Genomic DNA, 27,894 nt, shown 5'->3' with positions numbered 1-27,894 from the left:
GAGCCGAGATTGCACCACTGTACTCCAGCCTGAGTGACAGAGCGAGACTCTGTCAAAAAAAAAAAAAAAATTGGAGAGATAAACAGGCAGATACAAAGAATCACAACCACAACTTGTGAGCAATAATCTCCCAGGGAACCAGTGGCCAGATGGGTAAGCCTAAAATGTAATTGGCAAATTGCTAGAGGCTCAGTGTGGACAACTCTGAAAAAAAAACTCCAGGGAGACCCAGTCATGGGAGGACCCCATGCTTTTGTGAGTTTTACCTCCAGGGGCTCTATTAGGTACTGACAGTGAATATCAGAGAAAAATCTCCTTGTGCTTCTGGCAGGAGGAAGTGAAAAGGAACTACTTTGGAATATACCATTCTGTTCTTAACCAGACCTGCCCTCAGGAGAAACAATTTTACCAGGGCCTAACCTGCTGGTGTTTTTATCAGAACTTAACCTATCTGGGGGAAAGGAAATACCTAACACTGGCTACTTCTAGATATTCTGTCCCACCTGATGGTGGGTGGGGGAAACTGAAAAGCACTTGGGAAGTTCATAGTCCAGGGACACAAGCTCGGCAAGACTGAGCCCTACTCGTAGTGTCATAGAACACTTTCCCACCCCAACACCTGAAAACATGGTGAAAGCCCTATTTACTGCAATTCCTTTTACCCACTATATCATGTCTACCTATCAACAGAAAATTACAAAGCATACTAAAAGGCAGAAAATACAGTCTGAAGAGACTGAACAAGCATTAGAACCAGAGTCAGTCGTGGCAGGAGTGTTGGAGTAATCAGACCAGGAATTTTTTTAAAACTATGATTAACATGCTAAGGGCTTTAATGGAAAAAGTAGACAGTATACAAAAACAGATTGATAATGTAAGCAGAGAGATTAAAATTGTAAGAAGCTGGATGTGGTGGCACATACCTGTATTTGCCACTCATAGTGTATCAGGATTGCTTGAGCCCAGGAGTTCAAGGCCAGCCTCGGCAGCATAGCGAGATTGTCTTTCTTAAAAAACAAAAAAGAAAATAAAAGAAAATTTAAAGAATTTTTTAGATGCTAGAGAGCAAAAACACCGTAAGAGAAAGGAAGGGTGCCTGCGATGGACTCAGTAGTAGATGGGACAGGGCTTCCAAGAGATTGTTATTTGAAAGTGGACTTGGATTAGCTCTAAATGCAGATTGCAAACCAATTTAAAAAGTTAAAAAAGAAGTATAGTTGATATGCTAAAAAAGGATACAAAATGGAATTACATATAATAGAATGCTCAGGTAAACCCACAAAAGGTAGAAAAAGCATGGAAAACAGAAATAGGAATGAAGAACAAGGGCAAAAAGTAGAAAATGGTAACAGATGTGGTAGATGTTAATTCAGCAACATCAGTAATCACCTTTTTAATTTTTTTTTTTTATTTTTTTGAGACAGGGTCTCACTGTCCCCCAGGGTGGAGTGCAGTGGCACAGTCCCAGTCTGTTGAAAGCTTTGACCTCCCAGGCTCAAGTGATCCTCCCACCACAGCCTCCCGGGTAGCTGGGACTACAGGCATGTACTACCACACCTGGCTAATTTTTGTGTTTTGTAGAGACAGGGTTTTACCATATTGCCCAGGCTGGTCTCGACCTCCTGGTCTCAAGAGATCCACCCACCTTGGCCTCCCAAAGTGCTGGGATTACAGGCATGAGCCATCGTACTCAGCCAATAATCCCCTTTTTAAAAAGTTATTTGTTTTTTTAGAGATGGGGTCTTACTCTGTTGCTCACACTAGAATGCAGTAGCTTGATCATGACTCACGGCTGCCTTGACCCCCTGGGCTCAAGCAATCCTCCCACATCAGCCTCCCGGGCAGCTGGGACTACAGGTACATGTCACCACATCCACCTCTTTTTTTATTTTTGTAGAGATCAGGTCTCACTGTTTTGCCCAGGTTGGTCTCAAACTCTTGAGCCTCAAGCAGTCCTCCTGCCTTGGCCTCCTAAAGCACTGGTATTACAGGCCACAGTGCCTGGCCCCAACTGTGTTTTCTATAAGGAACCAACTTTGGCCAGGAGTGATGGCTCACACCTGTAATTCCAGCACTTTGGGAGGCTGAGGTGGGAGGATCCCTTGAGCCTGGGAGTTTGAGACCAGCCTAAACAACATAGTGATAACTCATCTCATCGAAAAGTTAAAAAACTTAGCTTGGTGTGATGTTGTGCACCTGTAAGTCTCAGCTACTCAAGAGGCTGATGTGGTAGGATTGCTTGAGCCCGGGAGGTTGAGGTTGCAGTGAGGTGTGATTGCACCACTGCATTCCAGCCTGGGCAACAGAGCAAGACCCCATTGCAAAGAAAAAAGAAACCTGCTGTCTCATGACAAGATCTTGCTATGAACAAAAAATAAAAGAAGCTCACTTTAAACATAAAAACACATATATATTAAAAGTAAAGGGATGGAGAAAGACAGTAATCCAAAGAAAGCGGAAATATCTTACTACTTTAGACACAGCAGACTTCAGAGAAAGGAAAGTTATTGGGGTAAAGAAGGGCATTACATGATGATAAAGGGGTTGATTCGTCAGGAAAACGTAACAGTTCTTAAGGTGTATGTGCCTAACTACAGCATCAAAATATGTGAGGTTGGCCAGGCATGGTGGCTAATACCTGTAATCCCAGCACTAGGAGGCTAAGGTGGGCAGATCACTTGAGGTCAGGAGTTCAAGACTAGCCTGCCCAACATGATGAAACCCCATCTCTACTAAAAACACAAAAATTAGCCAGGCATGGTGGAGTGCGCCTGTAATCCCAGCTACTTGAGAGGCTAAGGCAGGAGAGTCACTTGAATCTGGGAAGTGGAGGTTGCAGTGAGCCAAGATTGCACCATTGCACTGCAGCCTGGGCAACAGAGTGAGACTCCATCTCAAAAAAAAAAAAAAAAAGTGAGGTTGCCAAGTGTGGTAGTCATGCCTGTAATCCCAGCACTTTGGGAGGCCAAGACGGGCAGATCACTTGAGCCTGGGAGGTTGAAGCTGCAGTGAACTATAATCACATCACTGCACTCCAGGCGGGGCAACTGAGTGAGACCCTATCTCTAAAAACAACAAAACCAGCTGGACATGGTGACTCACGCCTATAATCCCAGCACTTTGGGAGGCTGAGGCGGGTGGATCACCTGAGGTCAGGAGTTCAAGACCAGACTGACCAACATGGAGAAACCCCATGTCTACTAAAAATACAAAATTAACCAGGTGTGGTGGCTCATGCCTGTAATCTCAGTTACTCGGGAGGCTGAGGCAGGAGAATTGCTTGAACCCAGGAGGCGGAGGTTGCAGTGAGCCAAGATTGCACCATTGCACTTCAGCCTGTGCGACAGAGCGAGACTCTGTCTCAAACAACAGCAACAACAACAACAAAATATGTGATGCAAAAACTGATAGAACTACAAGGGGAAGTAGATGAATCACTGTCTACAGTTGGAGACTCCAGCACCCTCTATCATAAATGGACAGATCCAGCAGGATGTAGTTGAATTTAACAGCACATCACATCAATCAACTGGGAATAATTTACATCTGTAGACTGCTTCATCCAGCAATAGCAGAATGCACATTCCTGCCAAGCTCATATGAAACATTCACTAAGATAGACCACATTCTGGGCCACAAAACCTACTCTAACATAGTTAAAAGAATAGAAAACATACAATGTCTGTTCTCAGACCACAATGACATTAAACTAGAAATGAAACCAAAAAGATAGCTAGAAAATCCTAAAGTACTTGGCAAATAAACAACACACTTCCAAATAACACGAGTCAAAGAGATCTCAAGAGAAATTTTAGAATATTTTGAATTAAGTGAAAATGAAAATAAAACTTACCAAAATTTGTGGAATGCTGTGAATGCAGTGCTTAGAGGGAAATGTATAGCATTGATGACTGTATGTATTAGAAAATGGGAAAGATCTAAAATCAATAATGTAAGCTTTCACTCTAGGAAACTAGAAAAAGAAGAGCAAATTAAATCCAAAGTAGACAGAAGAAAAGAAATAAAAATTCAAGCAGAAATCAATGAAATGGAAAACAGGAAATCAATAGAGAAAATCAACAAAACCAGAAGATGGTTTGAAAAACAATAAATCAGTAAACCTTTAGCCAGACTTAAGAAAAAGAAGAGAGAGGACACAAAATACTAATATCAGAAAGGAAAGAGGGGACATCACTACAGAGATGTCCCACAGACTTTTAAAGGGTAATAAAAAAAGATGAACAACTGTGCCCAAATTTCATAAATGAACCAATTCCTTGAAGGACACAATCTCAAACACGGGAAGAAATAGACCATCTGAATAGGGCTATGTCTATTAAATAAGTCAAATCAACAATAACCTTCCAAAATAGAGTCCACTGGGCTCAGATGGGTTCACTTACGAGTTCTACCAAACATTTAAGGAAGAAATTATACCAGTTCTCTACAATCTGTTCCAGAAAATAAAAACGGAGGAAATACTTCCTAACTCATTATATGAGGTCAGCATTACCCACCCAAATGCCAAAACCAGACATTACAAGAAAAGGAAACTACAGACAAACGCCTTTTGTGAACATAAATGCAAAAATTCCAACAAAATATTAGCAAATCAAATTCAATAATGTATAAAAAGAATTATATACCATGACCAAGTGGGATTTGTCCCAGGTTAACAAGGCTGGTCCAACATTAGGAAATAAATTAATGTAATGTGATATACCACATCAATAGGCTGAAGAAGGATCACGTGGTCATATCAGTAGACGCAGAGAAAGCATTTGACAAAAGCCAGCCTCAATTCATGATTACAAATTCAACAAACTAGGAATACAGAGGAACTTCCTCAAGTTGATAAAGAGCATCTACAGAAAACCTACAGCTAACGTCATACTTAATGGTTAAAAAAAAAAACTTAAAGCTTTTCCACTAAGATTAGGAACAAGGCATGGATGTCCCCTCTCACCACTGCTGCATTGCACTAGAAGTCCCAGTTAATGCAGTAAGACAGAAAAGGAAATAAAAGGTATACACATTGGGAAGGAAGAGATAAAAACTGTTTACAAATGATCATCTGTGTGGAAAATCGGAATGAGTCAGCAAAAAGACCTCCTACAACTAATAAGTGATTGTAGCAAGGTTGCAGGATACAAAGTTAATATACAAATGTCAATCATTTTCCTTTATACTAGCAATGAAGAAGTGGAATTTGAAATTAAAAACACATTATTTACATTAGCACCACCAAAGATAAAATACTTAGGTGTAAGTCTAACAAAATATGTGCAAAATTTATGAGGAAAAATACAAGACTGATAAGAATATATCAAAGAAGAACTAAATAAATGAGATATTCTATGTTCATGGATAGGAAAACTCAGTATTATCACGATGTCAGTCCTTCTCAGCTTGATTTATGTATTCAACACACTCTCAATCACAACCTCAGGGGCTAGTTGTGGTTTATAACTATAATCCAGCACTTTGGGAGGCCAACGCAGGAGGATTGCTTGAGCCCAGGTGTTTAAGACCAGCCTAGGTAACATAGCGAGACGCCATATCTACAAAAAATTTTTTTTGTTAGCTAGGCCTGGTGGCATGTGCCTATATTCCCAGCTATTTGGGAGGCTGAGGTGGGAGGACTGCTTGAGCCTAGGTGTTTGAGGTTTCAGTAAGTTATGATCATGCCACTGTATTCCCGCCTGGCTGACACAGCAAGACCATGTCTCTAAAAAAAAAAAAAACCCCAAAAAACTCAGCAGGTTATTTTGTGGATATTAGCAAACTGATTCTGATGTTTATAAGGAGAGGTAAAAGACCCAGAATAGTCAACTCAATATTGAAAGAGAAGAGCAAAGTCGAAAGACCCATGCTACCCAATTTCAGTACTTTGACTGTAAAGCCACAGTGATCAAGACAGTGCGATATTGGTCAAAAAAACAGAAAAAATAGATCAGTGAAACAGAGCAGAGAGCCCAGATATAAACCTGCATAAACATATGCAACTGAGCTTTGACAAGGGAACAAACACACCTCAATGTAGAAAGGATAATCTTTTCAACAAATGATGCTGGAACAACTGAACATCCACATGCCAAAAAAAGAGAATCTAGACACCCTTCGCAAAAAATTAACTTAAAATGTGTCTTATTCTGCTCAGACTCAATACCACAAGCTGGGTGCTTAAAACACTAACTTTCCTCCACTTCCCTTCCCCTCCCCCTCCCCGTCCCCCTCCATATGGAGGCTTTGGTCACCCAGGTCAGAGTGCAGTGGCATGATCTCAGCTCACTGCAACCTCCAGCTCCCGGGTTCAAGTGATTATCCTGCCTGAGCCTCCCGAGTAGCTGGGATTACAGGCACCTGCCACCATGCCCAGCTGGTTTTGTACTTTTAGTAGAGATGGGGTTTGCTATGTTGGCCGTGCTGGTCTTGAACTCCTGACCTCAGGTGATCTGCCCACCTCGGCTTCCCAAAGTGCTGGGATTACAGACGTGAGCCACCATGCCCAGCCTTATTTTCTTACAGTTCTGGAGGCTACACATCCAAGATCAGTGTGTTAGCATGGTTAGTTTCTGGTGAGGGATCTCTCTTTCTGGGTTACAGATGACTGCCTTCTCACTGTGTCCTCACATGGCAGAGAGAGAAAGGGCAAGTTCTTCTAAGAGCACTAATTCTGCCATGACGACCCTCATGACCTCATCTAACTCAAATGATCTCTCAAATGCCCCATCTCCAAACGTCATCACATTGAGGCTTCAACTTGTGAATTTGGGGTGAGCAGGACACATTTCATTCCATAGAAAAATGGATCATCTAAATATAAACCACAAAACTATGAAACTTCTAGATGATAATATAGGAGAAAAAGAGATGACCTTGGTTTGACAATGAGTTTTTAGGTGCAACACCAAAGGCACAATCCATGGAAGAAATAATTGACAAGCTGTACTTCATTAAAATTAAAAAATTCTGCTCTGTAAAAGACAACATCAACTTTGGGATCTCTACTAAAAATACAAAAACCAGCTGGGTGTGGTGGCAGGTGCCTGTAATTCTAGCTACTCCAGAGGCTGAGGCAGGAGAATCGCTGGAAGCTGGGAGGCAGAGGTTGCAGTGAGCCGAGATTGAGCCACTGCACTCCAGCCTGGGCGATAGAGTCAGACTCCATCTCAAAAAAAAAAAAAAAAAAAGACAATGTCAAGAGAATGAGAAACAGTCCATAGATTGGGAGAAGATATTTGTAAAAGGCACATATAAACTACCATTATCCAAAATATGCAAAAAAACTCAAGAAAACGAACAGCCCAATTTAAAACATGGGTTAAAGGCCTGAATAGACTCCGGATGGAAGGAGATACCCAGATGACAGGTGGGCATTGTGAGATCAGTGTCATATGTCTCTAAGGAATTGCAAATTAAAACAATGAGATTCCACTGCATACCTACTAGAATGGCCGAAATCCACGTCACTGATAACCCCCAGTGCTGGCCAGGATGTGGAACAGGAACTCCCATTCATTGCAGGTGGGGGATCAAAACGGTGGCCACTCTGGAAGACAGTTCGACAGTCTTACAAAACTAAACATACCTTTACCATGTGGTCCAGCAATTTTGTCCCTTTGTATTTACCCAAATGAATTGAAAATTTATGTCCACACAAAATCCTGCACACAGATATTTATGGCAGCCTTATTCATAATTTCATAATTACCAAAACTCGTAAGCAACCGAGATGTTCTTCAGTAGATGAGCGGGTAAATAAACCAGTGGCATATGCAGAGAGTGGAATCATATTCAGGGATAAAAAGAAATGATTGACCGGACACAGTGCCTCATTCCTGTAATCCCAGTACTTTGGGAGGCCGAGGTGGGCGGGTCACTTGAGGTCAGGAGTTCAAGACTAGCCTGGCCAATATGGTGAAGCCCCACAAAAATTAGCTGGGTTTGGTGGCATGCACCTGTAATCCTAGCTACTAAGGAGGCTGAGGCAGGAGAATCGCTTGAACCCGGGAGGCGGAGGTTGCAGTGGCCGAGATGGCACCACTGCACTCCAGCCTGGGCGAAAAGGTGAAACTCAATCTCAATAATAAAATAAATAAAATATAAATAAAAATAAATGAGCCACCAAGCTATGAAAAGACAGAGGAACCTTAAATGCACATTACCAAGTGAAGGCAGTTAGTCTGAAAAGATTATACAGTTGGCCTTTGAACAACATGGGTTTGAATTTCCCAGGTCCACTTATATGTGGATTTTTTCAACCAAACACAGGTGAAACCCACATGTCCAGAGGGCTGACTTCATGTAAGTGGATTCTGAAAGGCCAGCTGTGGAACTTGAGTATGCATGGATGTGGGTATACATGGGGGGTCTCGGGCCGAATCCCCTTTGTTTACCAACGGACACCTATACTGCATGATTCCAACTATATGACATTCTGGATGAGGCAAAACGAGAGAGAGCAAAAAGGTCAGCAGTGCCAAGGAGCAGAGAAGCAGGGTGGAGCCAGAGGATTTTCAGGGCAGTGACACTAGTCTATATAGTACTACAGAGGTAGATGCAAAACCCATAGATCACGCAGCTCCGAGAGTGAGCCCTAAACTGAGAGTTTAGATAGTAATGATGTGTCAGTGTGGGTTCATTCATTGTGATGCTGTATCACTGTGTTGCGGGAGGTAAGTAGTGGGGGAGGTGTGTGTGTGGGGGTGTATGTAGGAACTGTGTTTTCTGCTTAATATTGCTGTGAAATGCTCTAAAAATAAAAGTATTTTCAAACAATCTCGTGTTTCCCCAGATTTTCCATCTCTAGTGCTCTTCATCCCTTTCTGACGATCTGAGTTTCTAGCTGGCATCATTTCCCTTCAGCCTAAAGACCTTTGCATTTCTCATGGTGCGAGTCTGCTGCCCCAGTTCTTAGTTTTCTCGTGTATGAAAGTACCTTTATTTTGCTTTTTTTTTTTTTTTCCTTTTCCCATTCAGCACTTTAAAGCTGCTATTTTACTCTTTTCTGGCCTCCTTGGCTTTCGATGACGAGTCACCACGGGATCCCTGGCTGGTGGTGTGTCTTGGGTCACTCTCCTGCTTTCCAGGCGAGCTGCCTGTCGGTTCGGTTCCCAGCAGGTAGACTCTGATGGGCTGCAGCACCGGCCTCTTGGGTTTTCCTCTGCTAGGTGTTCATACAGCATCTTGATCCTGTAGATTTCTGTCTTCCATCAAATTTGGGTAACTTTTGACCATTATTTCTTCACATTTCTTTCTGTACCATTCCCTCTCTGGTCTCCTTAGATACCAATTATAAGTGACCATTTGAATTATGTAACAGGTTTGTAAGGCTGTTTATTATTTTAAAAATATTTTTATCTGTATTCTTCCGATAATTTCTGTTCATCTTGATTAAAGTTCACTTACTCTCCTTTATTGTGCCCATTCAGCTGTTAGTCTGTCAAGTAATGCTTTATTTCAGAAATTCTGTTTTTCAGTTCCAGGATGACCATTTTATTTTTTATTATTTCTGTGTCTCTGCTGAGACTTTTGACTCCCTGAGATTTTCCTGTTTTGTTTTACTTCACTGAGGATAATTATAATTCCTGTTTTTAAATCCTTGTCTGCTAGTTTCAACGTCTGACTCATTTCAGGGTCAGATGGCTGATTTCCTTTTCTCACAAAAATGTGCTCTATTTTCTTGGTTCTTTATGTGTTTGTTAAATTTGGAGTAGAGACTGTGGATTCTGTACGTATGGGTATTTGTGTATCTGCGTCTGTGTGTATGTACGTGTTTACACATGTGAGTATGTGTGTGCGTATGAGTGTGTGTGTACCTCTGTGCAGCTGGTCACCAGCATGTACCTTTACAAGTTACATTTTGCTGGCATTATCCGCGAGCTGTCACCACTGTGGCCTGGGCACCGAGCTTTCTGAGGCTTGTGTGTTGGCTTGTCCCAGGGCTCTGCCATCGTCAGTATTGGCCCCGCTCACAGATACTCTTTCCTGGGTTGGGCCAGCTCCTTTTGGACACTTTAGAGATCCATCTTGGGCCCGTCTGCGTTCGTGGTGCTGCTTTTCTGTGGCCCCTTCCGGCTACTGGGGCTGTTCCCTTTTGGCATTGCATTTGGCAGCACTTCTGAGAGGCTCAGCCTCCAGGGCCTCCTGTTGTCCTTTTTTTTTTTTTTAATTTCATTATTTTTATTTATTTATTTTTTGTTTCTGTTTTTTGCTGTTTTTGTTTGTTTGAGACGGAGTTTTGCTCTTCTTGCCCAGGCTGGAGTGCCATGGCGCCATCTTGGCTTGTCACAGCCTCCGCCTCCCGGGTTCACGGGATTCTCCTGCCTCAGCCTCCTGAGTAGCTGGGACTGCAGGCGCTCACCACCACGCCCAGATAATTTTGTATTTTTAGTAGAGACGGGGTTTCACCATGTTGGTCAGGCTGGTCTCGAACTCCTGAGCTCAGGCAATCTGCCCGCCTCGGCCTCCCAAGGTGCTGGGATTACAGGTGCGAGCCACCGTGCCAGCCTATTTTTACTTTTTTGATATTTAGTCTTGTTCTATTGCCCAGGCTGGAGTGCAGTGGTGCCATCTTGGCTCATTACAACTTCTGCCTCCCAGGTTCAAGTGATTCTCCTGCCTCAGCCTCCCAAGTAGCTGGGACTATAGGAACCCGCCACCACGCCCTGCTAATTTTGTTTTTAGTAGAGACGGGGTTTCACCATGTTGGCCAGGATGGTCTTGAACTCCCTACCTCAGGTGATCCACTCGCCTCAGCCTCCCAAAGTGCTGGGATTACAGGCATGAGCCACCACGCCCAGCCTGAAAATGCAGTTAAAAAAAAAAATTCATTTTGCTTGTTTGTATTTTTCTGTTGTTATTTTTATGGTTTCTTGAAGACATGAGAAGATTCAGAGCTAAACTTTGTTCCCACTGGGACCAGATAATGAAATTCTTTTTGTTTTTTTGAAACAGCCTCACTGTGTCACCAAGGCTGGAGTGCAGTGGCGCGAACTTGGCTCGCTGCAACCTTACCCTCCCCGGTTCAAGTGGTCCTCCCACCTCAGCCTCCTGAGCGGGACTACAGGTGCACTCCAGCACACCCAGATGATGTTTGTATTTTTAGTAGGGACAAGGTTTCACCATATTGATCAGGCTGGTCTTGAACTCCTGGGCTCAAGCAATCCACCTGCCTTGGCCTCCCAAAGTGCTGGGATTACAGCATCAAAACACATGAGGTTTCCGGGTGCCGTGGTCACGCCTGTAATTCCGGCACTTTGGGCATTTTTGTTTCCATTTAGTTCATATGTCAAGCATAGGCTATCTCAGCAAAATAAGATTCCTAGCATCCCTGGGCTCTATATTTTGTAGAGAGCTCTGTAGGTTGGAGTCTAGTTGCAAGTCCATAGTTGGGGCAGAGGCAACCCTTTTGATCCTAGTTTGTGGGGGGTGGAGTTGTGATTTGTGATCCTAGTTTGGGGGGTGGAGTCATGATGGGAGTCTGCAGCGGGGAGGGTCTGTGTTCTCAGTGTTGAAGTTGGAGCGATGTCATCCCCCTTGAGATGGGGGCCATCCCGGTGGATGGATGGTGTGCCCCTAGTTGACCACCCCTGTCAGGAAGGCCTTGTAGTTCCCTGGGAGGGCTGCTCTGCGCATCTCTGGTGCTGTTTCAAGTATCACCCTGCATTTATGGTGATCCCTCGCAGACTAAGGTGAGGAAGCCCTAGGAGGCAACTTCTTCCCAAACAGGTGCCCCCACAAGGTTGCCCTGCACAAGAGAACCGTCCTGTTTCCACAAACAGGTGCCCCCTGAGATTGCTTTGAATGAGAAAACTGTCCTGTTTCCACTTGCCTGACTGAGTCTAAATCTATGGGCAGAAGGCAGTTTGGACTTGCAGGCATGTTGCATCACAAGGCTGCCAATTCGACTGACTCGGCCAGGTCCTCCAACACCATGAGCAAGGGGCCGGGTACGAGTAAAGCCACACACCCTCCTGGAGTTTGGGAAGACCCTTCGTGTCAGGTCAGCCTGCCGCAGGTGCCATTTCCATGCAGCAAGGTGGCACCTGCCTGTGCTGGGTGGGAGGTGTCCCGAGCTGTGGCGTGGTGGGGATCGGAGTCCACTCATTGTGGGACCCTCAGTTTCTAATTGCGCCCAATAGGCAGATAGCATTTGCCTTTCTAGGGGGCATATTGAGCTGCTCTTTGGGGCTCATTTAGTTCAGAACCCTATGGGCAACCAGGTGGACCATGTTTTCTCCACAGACTCCATAAGGCAGAGTGGGTGTCGCCAGAGCTTCCACGCAAGAGTGGGACCTGGAGGCATGGTGGCATGGTGTGCTGGGCTGCCTGCCAGGCCGGGCGAGGGCTGTGGGGCCTCCCCACTGAGAGGTGGTTGCTTTACAGGTTATAGCATAGAAGGGTCTGGGTATTAGAGTAAGATATGGAAACTCTTGTCTCCAAAACATGAAGAATCCAAATCAATGTGTCTGTCGAAGACCTGTGGGTGGTATCAGTGTCAGTAGTTTATGTTTAACAGTTAATAGGATCTGCTGCACCCTGACCAGACAGTGCCCAAGAATTTTACTGAAGGCACTGGCCCCTGTATTTTATGTGGGGTGATACCATAACCCTTTTTTTTTTTTTTTTTTTTTTTTCGGCGGGGCCCCCTGGCCTCCGCCCGGGTGGGGTGCAGTGGTGTGATCTTGGCTCACTGCAAGCTCCGCCTCCCGGGTTCACGCCATTCTCCTGCCTCAGCCTCCCAAGTAGCTGGGACCACAGGCGCCCGCCACCACGCCCAGCTCATTTTTTGTATTTTTAGTAGAGACAGGGTTTCACCGTGTTAGCCAGGATGGTCTTGATCTCCCGACCTTGTGATCCGCCTGCCTCGGCCTCCCAAAGTGCTGGGATTACAGGCATGAGCCACCACGCCTGGCCTCATAACCATTATTTTTATTTATTTATTTATTTATTTTTGAGACAGAATCTCGCTCTGTCGCCCAGGCTGGAGTGCAGTGGTGCAATCTCTGCTCACTGCAAACTCAGCCTCCCGGGTTCACGCCATTCTCCTGCCTCAGCCTCCTGAGTTGCTGGGACTACAGGCGCCTGCCACCACGCCTGGCTAATTTTTCGTATTTTTTTTTTCTAGGTAGACACAAAGTTTCACCGTGTTTGCCAGGATGGTCTCGGTCTCCTGACCTCATGATTCGTCCACCTTGGCCTCCCAAAGTGCCGGGATTACAGGCATGAGCCATCGCACCTGGCCATCACCGTTATTTTTCAGCTGGGTTATGATGGTGTGTAAATGTGAACAGCTTATTCAGAAGGAACCTTTTAACAGGAGGTCATCAATACAATGCTGTAAATGACAGTGTGGAAGAGATGCCTCATCCAGGTCTTGTCTGCAGAGGTTTGGGGCACTGGCTGGGCTATTGGGAACCTCGCTGGAAGCTGAGTAAAGGGATATTGTGTTCCTTTGAAAATGAAGGCAAATTGTGGTTGAGACTCCTCAGTAATAGGTATAGAGTAAAACATATTGGCCAAACCAAGGACCACAAAGTGTGCACCTGGGACCATTGGAATATCTTCAATAATTTGGTATCTTAGTTAGAGGGGCCTTTGTTGGAGAAACTTGGGCATGTAAGTTTCAGTAATTAATAAGGAAGCGCCACTCTTTGGAACTAATTTAGGGTACAGGCTAGACTATGCTGTTAAAGGGAGAGAGAGTGGTTTTGTAACCTTGGCCTTTAGCATGTTTTTAATGACTGGGCACAGGCCAGCACACATTGTTTTAAGGGATATTGAGGGGTGTGCACCGTCTTTACTGGACATGGCAAGTGGACGGGTTCCCAGTGAGCAGCTGCAACCAGAAGGGCCGGTGACTTAGGTTTGTTCCAGGAGCATGAGGGCACCCACTCCCATGATGGAAGAAGAGAGAGCCCGTGGGTGGCAGATGTTTAATAAAAGTAGTGCCAATGGAGGCATCTAAAGGGTCGTGAGGGGCCAGGCGCGGTGGCTCATGCCTGTAATCCTAGCACTTTAAGAGGCCAAAGCAGGCAGATCACTTGAGACCAGGAGTTCGAGACCAGCCCGGCCAGCATGGTAAAACCCCGTCTCTACTAAAAATACAAAAATTAGCCGGGTGTGGCTGTGGGCACCTGTAATCCTAGCTACTCGGGAGGCTGAGGTGGGAGGATTGCTTGAGCCTGGAAAGTCAAGGCTCCCGTGAACCAAGATCATGCCACTGTACCCCAGCCTGGGCAACAGAGCAAGACTGTCTTAAACAAAATAAAATAGGCTGGGTGCGGCGGCTCACACCTGTAATCCCAGCACTTTGGGAGGCTGAGGCAGGTGGATCATCTGAGGTCAGGAATTCAAGACCAGCCTGGCCAACATGGTGAAACCCCATCTCTACTAAAAATACAAAAAAGTTAGCCACGCATAGTGGCAGGCGCCTGTAATCCCAGCTACTTGGGAGGCTGAGGCAGGAGAATCGCTTGAACCTGGGAGCCGGAGGTTGCAGTGAGCTGAGATTGCGCCACTGCACTTCAACCTGGGCAACAAGAACAAAAAAAAAAAACTCTGTCTCAAAAAAATAATAATAATAAAATAGGCCGGGCACGGTGGCTCACGTCTGTAATCCCAGCACTTTGGGAGGCTGAGGCGGATGGATCATCTGAGGTCGGGAGTTCAAGACCAGCCTGACCAACATGGAGAAACCCTATCTCTACTAAAAATACAAAAATTAGCCGGGCATGGTGGCGCATGCCTTTAATCCCAGCTACTTGGGAGGCTGAGGCAGGAGAATCACTTGAACCCGAGAGGTAGACGTTGCGGTGAGCTGAGATTGTGCCATTGCACTCCAGCCTGGGCAACAAGAGTGAAACTCTGTCTCAAAAATAAATAAAATAAAATAAATAAATAAGTAAAATAAAATGAAGGTGAACTCCCGAGGGTTTGTTCGTGATTCCCTTTATTTTAAAAGCTTTCCCTTTTTACATTTTGTAGGCTCCTCAGAAACTGCTGTGACTTGGGTCCCCTTATAAAGTACTGAAAGTTTTTCTTGCCCCAATTAATAGAGTAGTAAAAGGCAATTGTCCCCTCAGAGTGGGACAGTCCCTGGAGGACCACCAAGTCCCCAGGCTAAGGGATGAGGAGGCTGCCATTCTCTCAAGTCGGGAAAGGAGGGAGGGTATTAGTTCCGTGAGAACAGGCTGTCGAGTGTCCTCAGCCTTCAGAAATGTGGCCGCGTGGCCGGGCGCAGTGGCTCAAGCCTGTAATCCCAGCACTTTGGGAGGCCGAGACGGGCGGATCACGAGGTCAGGAGATCGAGACCATCCTGGCTAACACGGTGAAACCCCGTCTCTACTAAAAAAAACAAAAAAAACTAGCCAGGCGAGGTGGCGGGCGCCTGTAGTCCCAGCTACTCGGGAGGCTGAGGCAGGAGAATGGCGTGAACCCGGGAGGCGGAGCTTGCAGTGAGCTGAGATCCGGCCACTGCACTCCAGCCTGGGCGACAGAGCGAGACTCCGTCTCAAAAAAAAAAAAAAAAAAAAAAAGAAATGTGGCCGCGTGAGCCCAGGTGCTTATTTTCTGGTTGCCCCATGATGAGGGCGTTGGGCACAGCCACCCATCTTAGGGGCCCATGAGGGTCTGGTTCTTAGTCCTGGGATTTGGGGAAGTTTCCAGGTGCTCAGGGAAAATAATGGTGAGGCCTGGGTCCCACTGTGGGGGGCCAGGGTCAGTCGAAGTCAGGCTGGGGGCCCTCAGCAGGTGACTGCTGAGCACCAGGGAGCAGCTGCCCATGTCTCGCCTTTGCACGTGTCTTGTCCAGAGCTGCCATGTGACTGAGGGGAGCCTCTTCAGGACTGGAGACAGTCCCAGGGTCCCCCGGCAGTGACATTCAAAGAGACAACAGACCCCTCGCACTGTCTGCTGTCACTCAGCAGGAGGTGGGTGTGGTCTCCAGGGCACCTCCACAGTGAACTCTGGCTGTTGTCACTGGTGGATGGTTGAGTCCGGGCCTTGCCTTGAGTATCCACAGCAGGGAGCCTCCGAGTGTGCCCGTCGTCCCCACCCGGTAAGGCTTCCTCATCAGTGGTTTTTCTGATTCGTGGGCATGGGATTGACCACATTGAGGGACAGATGTGGGCGATCTGGGCCAGTGTCCTGGAGGAATTTAGTACACATTTCTGTGGGAGTGAGCACTAACTCTGACCCGGTGCTAAATGCCCTGAGTCAGCCCCCTTTTCACTCTGTCATTTTTTGAGACGGAGTCTCACTCTGTCACCCACGCTGCAGTGCAATGATGCGATCTCAGCTCACTGCAACCTCTGCCTCCCGGGTTCAAGCAATTCTCCCACCTCAGCCTCCCAAGTAGCTGGGATTACAGGCGCACTCCACTACCGGCCAGCTAATTTTTGTATTTTCAGTAGAGATGGGGTTTTACCATGTTGGCCAGGATGGTCTCAAACTCCTGACCTCAGATGATCCACCCTCCTCGGCCTCCCAAAGTGCTGGGATTACAGGCATGAGCCACCGCGCCTGGCCAGTGTAAAATCTCTTTTTTTTTTTGAAACAGAGTCTCGCTCTGTCCCCAGGCTGGAGTGCAGTGGTGCGATCTCAGCTCACTGCAAGCTCCGCCTCCCTGGTTCAAATGATTCTCCCACCTCAGCCTCCCGAGTAGCTGGAATTACAGGAACCCACCACCACACCCAGCTAATTTTTGTATTTTTAGTAGAGACGGGGTTTCTCCATGTTGGTCAGGCTGGTCTCGAACTCCTGACCCCAGGTAATCCACCCACCTTGGCCTCCCAGAGTGCTGGGATTACAAGCGTGAGCCACTGCGCCCAGCCTGCAAAATCCCTCAAGGCAAATTTGAATTTTCTACCATAGAGGAATTTTGGTCTCCAGTTCTAATTCCCCCGTCCCCTGTGATTTTGACATTTTTTAGATTATTGCCAGACGAATCTGAGGGTGACCTCTGTGTGTCCCTACCTCGCAGGCAGCACCTCCCTCTCCAGGGTGTCCCAGCGGCCTCTGTGGGACCAGGGTCAGCACCCACCAGCGCCTTCATTTTCTGGTGTCAGGGTCAGCCCCAGGCCTCAGGACCACAGGACCAGCAGCACCAAGTACAGCCCATGCTGTTGCTGTGAGCCTTGCACTCATCTAAGAGCTGGATGCGGCCTCCAGTGTCCAGTGGGGCAGGGACTGGGTGCTCAGGGCATTTGCTTTTGCCCACCAGTCCATGCCAGGGATTAGACCCGTGAAAACCCCTGGAGTTGGGGGACAGGGCCGACAGGCACAGGGACAAAGCATGGATATTTGCAAGGGGTCATGGCCAGCCCTGCAGGGATCGCCCATGGTCTGGGTCTGCAGTAGACCTGGATACCTGTGAATGCCGCGGGAGGTGTCCATATAGCCAGGAGCTCCCCTCAGCTCAGCACTGGGACAAAGGAAAACACCAGGCAGGTGTGGCATGGGAAGGTCCCAACAGAGGGACCGTGGTCTGAGCGGGTGCCTCCTTGGTCAGGATTTCGGAAACACAGAGCCACCCTTACCCGCCCAACAGCCATTTAGGGTGCACAGTTTAGGCATCTGGCACATACAGCCTAAAATTCTGCCGGCTGCCGGCTGTGGGACCGACCCTAGCAGCATCTCTGTTCCCAGATGTAGTTATCCCCACTGGCAGTGACTTTAGTCAGCCAGGCACAGCTGAAAGGCATCTCGCGCTCCATCCCAGCCACTGTGATAGCTGTTCCAGGGTTTTTCTTTTATTCTTTTTTCCTTTTGTTTCTCTTGAGAAAACCTCTTCAGTGATCAGACACAAGATAGAAAATAAGGATTTTCTTACTTACAGGTCTTGGGGGTACATGGCACGCCTGAAGGCCACATGGAGGTCGGCGTGAGGAGAGAAGATGGAGGGCGAGGATCTGGGGCATCTGCCTCTCCTGGGTTCCAGGGTGTGGGTGGAAGCCCAGGTGGAGAAGAGGGGTTGCAGGGTTTGGAGCAAACACGTGCAAGGAGGGCTCCTGCTCCGCAGTCAGTCCAGGTTTTGCGTCCAGTCAAGCAGCTGTGTGCAGGTGGGCTTGGAGCGGTGGCCTCTGACCCGCAGGGACTAAGAGGGAGGGGTAGGGAACTCAGGTCAGGCGGCTGCCGGAGGCCTCATGGCAGTTGGAGCTCATGTCAAAGAGGATAATGCATGTGGAGGCAGCTCAGAAACAGGCCTGCTGCACTGGGTCTGTTTTAGAGGTGGGGTCTCAACATCTTGCCCAGGCAGTTCTCAAACGTTTGGCCTCAAGCGATCCTCCCACTTCAGCCTCTCAAAGTGCTAGGATTACAGGCATGAGCCACCACAGCCAACTTAAGTAATATTTTATCAACATTTTTGTTTTGTTTTGTTTTGAGATGGAGTCTCGCTCTGTCGCCCAGGCTGGAGTGCAGGGGCACGATCTTAGCTCATTACAACCTCTGCCTCCCGGGTTCAAGCGATTCTCCTGCCTCAGCCTCCCATGTAGCTGGGACTACAGGCACATGCCACCACGCCCGGCTAATTTTTGTATTTTTAGTAGAGACAGGGTTTCTCCATGTTGGCCAGGCTGCTCTCGAACTCCTGACCTCAGATGATCCACCCGCCTCAGCCTCCCAAAGTGCTGGGATTACAGGTGTGAGCCATGCAGCCTGGCCTTTATCAACAATTTATTACATATAAGTGAATTATTACTGCTGCCAGTATTAAGTTACCTACTGTGGTTTGTGTTTGAGGTCTGATAGGTTCTAACGCTCAGTCTAATGTAATTGGCCAACTCATCTTTTTCCTATGACTTGTCAATCATGCATAGGTTTTGGATTATCTAGAATTGATGTACAGCACTTTTCCCCCAGCGTGTTACGGAAGATTTCAGACATACACCACATTTGGAAGAACTTTATGGTGAAGACTCATACACCCACCACCGAGGTTCTGTGTTAACATTTACCATGCCACTATCCCTCTACCAGACCCACCATCTACTTTGTTTTTGCTTTTGAAGTAAATTGCAAGGCTGGGCACAGTGGCTCACACCTGTAATCCCAACACTTTGGGAGGCTGAGGTGGGCAGATCACTTGAGGCCAGGAGTTTGACACAAGCCTGGCCAACATGGGAAACCCCGTCTTTACAAAAAAATTTAAAAATTAGCCAGGCATGGTGGCACATGCCTATAGTCCCAGCTACTCAGGAGGCTGAGGCATGAGAATCACTTGAACCTGGGGGGCAGAGGTTGCAGTGAGTTGAGATTGCATCATTGCACTCCAGCCTGGGTGACAGAGAAAGATTCTGTCTAAAAAAAAAAAAAAGTTCAGCTGTCAGGACATGTCCTTTATTGAATTTAATTTTATTTTTAATTTTAAAATTATTGGGCTGGGTGTGGTGACTCACGCCTGTAATCCCAGCACTTTGGGAGGCAAGGTGGGTGGATCACCTGAGGTCAGGAGTTTGAGACTTGCCTGGCCAGCATGGTGAAACCCTGTCTCTACTGAAAATACAAAAATCAGCAGGGTGTGATGGCTCACTCCTGTAATCCCAGCTCCTCAGGAGGCTGAGGCGGGAGAGTTGCTTGACCCTGGGAGGCAGAGGTTGCTGTGAGCAGAAATCACACCACTGCACTCCAGCCTGGGTGACAGAGCAAGACTCTGTCTCAAAATGCATATATACATACATAAAATAACCAAGAAGCAGCACTAACAGGACACTTCCTTTAAATACATATGTGTCATTGATTGAAGATCAGTGTTTGTTTACAGTTTTTTCTTTTGAGGTGAAAATTATATAAATGAAGTGCACAAATCTTAAGTGTGAATTTGCTGAGTTTTAACAAATAGACACACTTGTGTAAACCAAACCTCTATCAAGATATATAATGTTATTGTTGCCCAGAAAGTTCCATCGGTACGCAGTACACCATTGAGGAAACACACTTTTGTAGCTGGAGGAAGACAAAGAACTGCATAGGTTTGTGAAACTATGGTTCTGATAGCCACTGTTTGTGGTCATTTTGACTAAAAGTGTTGATTGGGATATTCTAAACTTGCAGGGGAGCAAGGCTCCTGTGTGTGGTTCGTGCCAGACTTAGACCAGGAAGCAAGGTGGCCTTAGCTCGTGGCCCAGGCATCCCATGGATGATGTCAGTGTAGTGAACCCTAATGTCGTGGGGTTTCGTCAGTGCTCTGGACATCATCTGGAAGCACTGAAGTCCTGTTGGGGCAGTTGGAAGAGAGTCCGCCCTCAGTCTTAATCCCATGTGGCGACACGGTGCCCGAGGTGCTGCTGTCTCCTCTCATGGGGGTAGTTCCCATGACCGTCACTGGGTGTCTGAATCGCGTGAGGAGATTTCTTTTTTTTTTTTTTTGAGACGGAATTTCACTCTTGTTGCTCAGGCTGGAGTGCAATGGCACCATCTCGGCTCACCACAACCACCGCCTCCCAGGTTCAAGTGATTCTCCTGCCTCAGCCTCCCTAGTAGCTGGGATTACAGGCATGAGCCACCACGCCCAGCTAATTTTGTATTTTTAGTAGAGATGGGGTTTCTCCATGTTGGTCAGGCTATTCTCCAACTCCCGACCTCAGGTGATCCACCTGCCTCGGCCTCCCAAAGTGCTGGAATTACAGGCATGAGCCACCACGCCCGGCCTCGCATGAAGAGATCTTGAGTAAGATCTTGTCAGCCAGATGGGAAAAGATGATTCTGTTTTTGTTTGTTCGCCTTTGAAGGGGCAGTGGTGAGCACAGGTGCCCTGCTTTAGAAGTTCTGAGTGTGTGTTGTACAAGAAGGAGGTTAGTGATGGACGCCCCCGGGAGCCACAGGCTCTGGTCCCGTCCTCCCCTACCACGGTGTCTGACCTGGCCCGGCAGGCGTCTCTGGCAGTGCCTCCATGTGGACTTTGAATCCAGGCTGACTTTCAGTCATGTTTGTTGGGGATTCCTTGCCAGGGCCCTGCCCCTGGGACGCCTCGTCGCGGCGTCACGTGCTGTGCTTTCCGTGGCTGTCTTACGCAGGAGGCCTCTGGGAGGCAGCAGAGCCCACCCTTGCTGCTCTTTGTCCAGGGATTGGTGCTCTGGGCCCCGCGCCTGGAGGGTCCTTTAGGCCAGGTGGATAAAGCATGGCCTCTCCACTTACCTGTTTGTTTTCTGAGTTCTCTTTTGGCAGTTTTCAGCCGATTCTGGTGATGTACGGAGAGGCACCGCTGGGCCTGCCATACAGCTGCACAGTGAGCAAGCGGCCTTGAGGTGGTGGGTGAGGGCACTCCCTCCTGGGAACCCCGCCAGCCCTGCCTGCAATGTTGAGAAACTGTTACAGTGGAACATTTTTATCTGAGTAGTCACAAAAAACACATGTAACTTGTTGATAGCCTGATGAGAGATGTTTCGGTTTTGGTTTCTCAGAGACAGGGTCGCACTCTGCTGCCCAGGCTGGAGTGCAGAGGTGCGGTCTCAGCTCACTGCAGCCTCCACCTCCTGGGCTCAAGCGTTCCTCTCATTTCAGCCTCCCAAAGTGCCAGAATTACAGGCATGAGCCACCACGCCCAGCCCAAGAGATCTATTCTTAAGCATCCTGTTACATTGATATGAGACATCGGGGAGGACCCTGGCATTTAAAAAGAATCTTACATGCTTGCTAAAAGGGCACTACGCATAGAGAAAACGACATAAAAACTTTTCTTCATTTTTTTCCCAATTTTTCTTTTGACTTTTATAACCAGGAGCTTTAGGAGTGAACTCGTATTTTTAAATTTTAATATGAATATAGGTCAGGCACACTTCATTTTCTTCCACTTCATTTTGTTGTGCTTTGCAGATACTGCTGCCTTTTTTTTTCCCCCGTAGACGGAGTCTCGCTCTTGTCGCCCAGGCTGGAGTGCAATGGCACGATCTTAGCTCACTGCAACCTCCGCCTCCCGGGTTCAGATTTTCCTGCCTCAGCCTCCCAAGTCGCTGGGATTACAGGCGCGCACCACCATGCGTGGCTAATTTTGTATTTTTAGTAGGGACAGGGTTTTACCATGTTGGCCAGGATGGTCTCCAACTTGTGACCTCGGGTGATCCGCCCCCTGGGCCTCCCAGAGTATTGGGATTACAGGTGCGAGCCACAGGTGCGAGCCACTGCGCCTGGCCAACATTTTTTACAAATTGAAGTTTTGTGACAACCTTGTGTTGAGCGAGTCTTGTCAGTGCCATTTTCAACAGCACATACTCACTTCTGTCTTCGTGTCACATTTTGATAATCATTGCAGTATTCCAAACCTTTTTATTATATCTGTTATGGTGCTCTGTGATCTTTGATCTTCAATGTTGCTACTGTAATTGTTTCAGGCACCATGAACTCTGCCTGTATGAGATGGTGAGTTTAATCAATGAATGGTGGGTGTCCTGACCCACTGAGCAGCCATTCCCTACCTCTCTCCCTCTCCTAGGGCCTCCATATTCCCTGAGACTCAGCAATATTGAAACTAGGCCAATTAATAACCCTGCAATGGCCTATAAGCGTTCAAATGAAAGGAAGAGTCACACGCCTCTCACTTTATTGCAAATGCTAGAAATGATCAAGCTTAGTAAGGAAGGCGTGGTGAAAGTTGAGACAGGCCAAAACCCAGGCCTTTTGCATCTGTTAGCTAAATTGTGAATGCAAAGCAAAACTTCTTCAGGCGTGGTGGCTCAAGCCTGTAGTCCCAGCTTCTCAGGAGGCTGAGATGGGAGGATCGCTTGAGCCCAGGAGTTTGAGGCTGCAGTGAGCTATGATCACACCACTGCACTCCAGCCTGGGTGACAGAGTGAGACCCTGTCTCAAAAAGATAATAACAATAAAAAGAAAAGTTCTTGGAGGAAATTGGGAGTGCTATTCTGGTGAACATAGGAATGACAAGACAGTACAGCAGCCTTATTGCTGATATGGAGACAGTTTCAGTCCCCCGAAACGGACTGGATAGAAGATCAAACCAGACACATTCCCTTAAGCCAAAGCATCGCCTCTAGAGCAAGACCCGAACTCTCAATTCTGTGAAAGCTGAGAGGGGTAAGGAAGCTGCAGAAGAAAACCTTGAAGCTAACAGAGGTTGGTCCATGAGGGTTAAGGAAAGAAACAGTCTCCATAACAAAAGCACAAGGTGAAGCAGCCACTGCTGATGGAGAAGCTGTGTCAAGTTGTCCAGAAGACCTAGCTAAGATGATTGATGAAGGTGGCTACACTGAATAATAGATTTTCAGTGTAGACAAAACAGCCTTCTATTGCAAGAAGATGCCATCTAGGACTTTCATAGCTAGAGAGAAGGCAATGCCTGGCTTCAAAGCTTCAAAGGACAGGCTGGCTCTCTTGTTAGGGACTACGTACACACATTATGTTGTTTACTGAATGTTCACAAATCAGACGCAGCCATAGAACCAGCACAGATTAGGAAACAAAGCATGATCAGCTCTACAGAAGCCTAGTGGTGTCCCTGCCAGGCACTACTGCCCCAGGGATAATCACTGAGTTTTGCTTGGTTTTGAACTTTTTATAAATGGAATTTTGCAGCATACAGTCTTTCATGTTTGGGTTCTTTCACTAAAAAAAATGCTTTTTTCAGAGACAGGGTCTCACTCTGTTGCCCATACTGGAATGCAGTGGCACAATCATAACTGACTGTAATGTCAAATTCCTGGGCTCAGGTTTTCCTCCCACCTCAGCCTCCTGAGTAAGGGGGACTACAGGTGTGCACCACCATGCCTGGCTAAGTTTTATTTGTTTTTAATTTTTTTTATTTTTTGGAGATGGAGTCTTGCTCTGTCGCCCAGGCTGGAGTGCAGTGGAGTGATCTCAGCTCACTGCAAGCTCTGCCTCCCGGGTTCACGCCATTCTCCTGCCTCAGCCTTCCTTCCAAGTAGTTGGGACTACAGGTGCCACCACCACGCCCAGCTAACTTTTTGTATTTTTAGTAGAGACAGGGTTTCACCGTGTTAGCCAGGATAGTCTTGATCTCCTGACATCGTGATCCGCCCTCCTCGGCCTCCCAAAGTGCTGGGATTACAGGTGTGAGTCACCACGCTCGGCCCATGCCCGGCTGTTTTCTAGTAGTCTTTTATTATTATTATTATTATTATTATTATTTTGAGACAGAGTCTCACTGTGTCACCCAGGCTGAAGTACAATGGCACGATCTTGGCTCACTGCAACCTCCGCCTCCTGGTTCAAGTGATTCTCCTGCCTCAGCCTACCAAGTAGCTGGGACTACAGGCGCGCGCCACCACGCCTGGCTCATTTTTACATATTTTTTAGTAGAGAAGGGGTTTCGCCATGCTGGCCAGGCTGGTCTTGAACTTCTGGCCTCAAGTCATCTGCCCACCTGTGCCTCCCAAAGTGCTGGGATAACAGACGTGAGCCACTGTGCCCGGCCTGATTTTCTAATATTATACTAACTTTGCATTCTTTTTTTTTTTTTTTTTTTCTTGAGACAGAGCCTCGCTGTTGCCCAGGCTGGTGTGCAGTGGCATGACAGCTCATTGCAACCTCTGCCTCCTGGGTGTTCACATGTCCGTGTGAAGACATCACCAAACAGGCTTTGTGTGAGCAACATGGCTGTTTATTTCACCTGGGTGCAGGCGGGCTGAGTCCGAAAAAGGAGTCAGCAAAGGGTGGTGGGATTATCATTGGTTCTTATAGGTTTTGGGATAGGCAATGAAGTTAAGAGCAAGGTTTTGGGGGTAGGGGGGTGGATGTCACAAAGTACATTCTCAAGGGTGGGGAAAATTATAAAGAACCTTCTTAAGGGTGGGGGAGATTACAAAGTACATTGATCAGTTAGGGTGGGGCAGAAACAAATCACAATGGTGGAATGTCATCAGTTAAGGCTATTTTCACTTCTGTGGATCTTCAGTGGCTTCAGGCCATCTGGATGTGTACATGCAGGTCACAGGGGATATGATGGCTTAGCTTGGGCTCAGAGGCCTGACACTGGGTTCAGGCAATTCTCCTGTGTCAGACTCCCAAGTAGTTGGGACTACAAGTGAGGATCATCACGCCCAGCTAATTTTTGTATTTTTGGTAGAAATGGGGTTTCACCATGTTGGCCAGGTTGGTCCCAAACTCCTGGCCTCAAGTGATCTGCCCTCCTGGGCCTCCCAAAGTGCTGGGATTATAGGTGTGAGCCACCACGCCCAGCCTAACTTTGCATTCTTGAAATAAACCCACTTGTTGATGTGTTATCCTTGTTACATATATGACAGGATTAGCTTCTGAATATTTTGTTTAGGGATTTTACATCCATCACTGTGGATGAGATTGGCCTTCAATTTTGTTTTCTCATACTGTTGTCAAATTTTGGTATCAAAGATGAATTAACCTCACATACATTGTTGGAGCATGTAGCATCTCTTTCTGTCTTCTGGATGTAACTAATAATGTAATAATAAAATGTAAATAATAAAACAGAATGAACAAATAACCAAAATGAAAAAGGAGCCACCACCTAGATATTTCAGACTATAATAAAAAGATATTTTGGGCCGGGTGCAGTGGCTTACACCTGTAATCCCATCACTTTGGGAGGCTGAAGCAGGAGGATTGCTTGAGGTCAGGAGTTGGGGACAAGCCTGGCAACATAGTGAGACCTGGTCTCTACAAAAAAATAAGAAATTAGCCAGACTACAGGTGGTGCACACCTGTAGTCCCAGCTACCCGGGAGCCTGAAGTGGGAAGAGCACTTGATCCCAGGAGTTCAAGGCTGCAGTGAGCTATGGTCACAACACTGTACTCTACCCTGGAAACAAGCAAGCACGGTGGCTCACGCCTGTAATCCCAGCACTTTGGGAGGCCGAGGCGGGTGGATTGCCTGAGCTCAGGAGTTTGCAACCTGCCTAGGCAACACGGTGAAACCCCGTCTCTACTAAAATTACAAAAAATTAGCCGAGCGTGGTGGTGAGCATCTGTAATCCCAGCTACTCAGGAGGCTGAGGCAGGAGAATCGCTTGAACCCAGAAGGCGGAGGTTGCAGTGAGCTGAGATCGTGCCATTGCACTCCAGTCTGGGCAACAAGAGTGAAACTCTGTCTCAAAAAAAAAAAGAAAAAAGAAAGAAAGAAAAAGAAAAAAGGTGGTGGTGGTTGGGGGGAGATATTTTGAGCACATTTATACCAAATAGATAAAATGTATAAATATCCTAGAAAAATACAATTTATCAAAACTGACACAAGAAAAGGTTAATACATAATTATTTAAGTGCTAAATAAATTGACTCATAATTTAAAACCCTTCCTCAGAAAAAATGCCAAGCCCAGATGGCTTCACCAACTTGTACTAAACAGTTAAGGAAGAAATAGCAACTATCTTACATATATATGTTCAATAAAAGTTGGTTTATGCTGTGCATATAATTTTAGAACCTGATTCTTCACTTTGTAATATAAGCTTTTCATTTAATTATATATCTTTCTATTATAATAGTGGTAGAATGGTATTCCATTATGTGAATAGTCTTTACTGGGTTTAAACAACCCCATTTTTGGAAATTTGGGTTCTTCCTTGTTTCCCCACAATTACAAAATGCAGTGAGCATCATTGTACTCATTTCCATGTACATACGGCAGTCCACTTAGGATAAATCCTAGGGGAGCAGTTTGGGGGACAAAGGGTGTGTGATATATCAATTTTTTTGGCTACATATTGTCAGCTTTTAAAAAAAGTTGTATTTTGGCCAGGCACAGTGGCTTGTGCCTGTAGTCCCAGCTACTTGGGAGGCTGAGGCAGGAAGATTGGGAGGTCAAGGCTGCAGTGAACTGTGGTTGCACCATGGCACTCCAGCCTGGGCAACAGAGCAAGAGCCTATCTCAAAAAAAAGTCATTTATTTACAGTCCCACCAACAGTACATGGCATGACTGTTGCTTTAATTCTTTTTTTTTTTTTTTTTTGAGACGGAGTCTTGCTGTGTCACGCAGGCTGGAGTGAAGTGGCACGATCTCGGCTCACTGCAAGCTCTACCTCCCAGATTGACGCCATTCTCCTGCCTCAGCCTCCCAAGTGAAGGCTGAACTACAGGCCTGCCACCACGCCTGGCTAATTTTTTTTTGTGTATTTTAGTAGAGACAGGGTTTCACTGCGTTAGCCAGGATGGTCTCATATCCTGACCTCATGACTACTCTACCCTCGGCCTCCGGCGCCTGGGATTACAGGTGTGAGCCACTGCACCCTGCTGATTGTTGCTTTAATTCTTACCAGTGCTCAGCATTTTTTTTAAGCCTTTATCATAAAGTCCAAATTTCTCAACCTCTTTGCAGTGCTTCTTGTGTCTTTACCCTGCCCCATCTTGCCCCACTCTCCCCTCATACTTCTTGCTCTAGCCGTGGTGGGATTAAAAAAAGACAAGAGTTTCACTCTGCCACCCAGGCTGGAGAGCAGTGGCGTGACCCTACCTCACTGCAGTCTCGAACTCCTGGCCTCAGGCTCCCAAAGTGCTGGAATTACAGGTGTGAGCCAGTGCACTCAGCAGTTAAATTCTTTAATTTTTTTTTCTTTAGACAGGGTCTCATTCTGTTGCCCATAGTGGAGTACAGTGGCACCATCATGGCGCACCACAGCTGTGACCTCCCAGGCTCAAGCAATCCTTACACCTCAGTCTTCTGAATAGCTGGGACTACAGACGTGCATCACTGCACCCAGCTAATTTAAAAAAACAAATTTACTTTTGTAGAGATGGGGTCTCCTTATGTTGCCCAGGCTGGTCTTGAACTCCTGGCCTCAAGCAGTCCTCCTGCCTTGGCCCCCAACTGGGATTACAGCTGTGAGCCACCACATCCAGCCAGATTTTTTTTTTTGGGGGGGGGGACGGAGTCTCACTCTGTCCCCCAGGCTGGAGTGCAGTGGCGCGATCTCAGCTCACTGCAAGCTCCGCCTCCCGGATTCACG

At 46.8% G+C, this 27,894-nt stretch overlaps 1 protein-coding gene and 1 long non-coding RNA gene across 5 annotated transcripts in view; one reads left to right on the top strand and one right to left on the bottom strand.

Moving 5' to 3' along the window:
- The window catches only part of LOC101006668 (zinc finger protein 251), a 37,411-nt gene that overhangs the window by 5,893 nt on the left and 3,624 nt on the right, over window positions 1-27,894 (top strand). The window contains exon 4 of one of the 4 annotated variants that reach the window (XM_021942766.2): window positions 13,133-14,069. The exons of 1 other annotated variant lie outside the window; for it this stretch is intronic. In XM_021942766.2, the coding sequence (XP_021798458.1) occupies window positions 13,133-13,233 (101 nt within the window). In that variant the 3' untranslated portion in view covers window positions 13,234-14,069. Of the gene's footprint in view, window positions 1-8,274; window positions 10,216-11,786; window positions 12,643-13,132; window positions 14,070-27,894 lie in introns of those variants that run through there. 2 more of the 4 variants (XM_021942768.2, XM_021942765.2) reach the window with 2 other exon arrangements.
- On the bottom strand, window positions 28-21,901 carry LOC116276425. Its single transcript, XR_004185989.1, has 4 exons — window positions 21,142-21,901; window positions 17,841-18,100; window positions 7,446-7,552; window positions 28-1,007 (listed from the first exon to the last, which is right to left on the bottom strand). It is a non-coding gene; the product is annotated as an uncharacterized LOC116276425 (long non-coding RNA).

The sequence above is a fragment of the Papio anubis genome, chromosome 8 (assembly GCF_008728515.1).
Source record: "Papio anubis isolate 15944 chromosome 8, Panubis1.0, whole genome shotgun sequence".
NCBI classification, from domain to species: Eukaryota; Metazoa; Chordata; class Mammalia; order Primates; family Cercopithecidae; genus Papio; species Papio anubis.
This window is presented reverse-complemented; position numbering and strand designations above follow the sequence as displayed.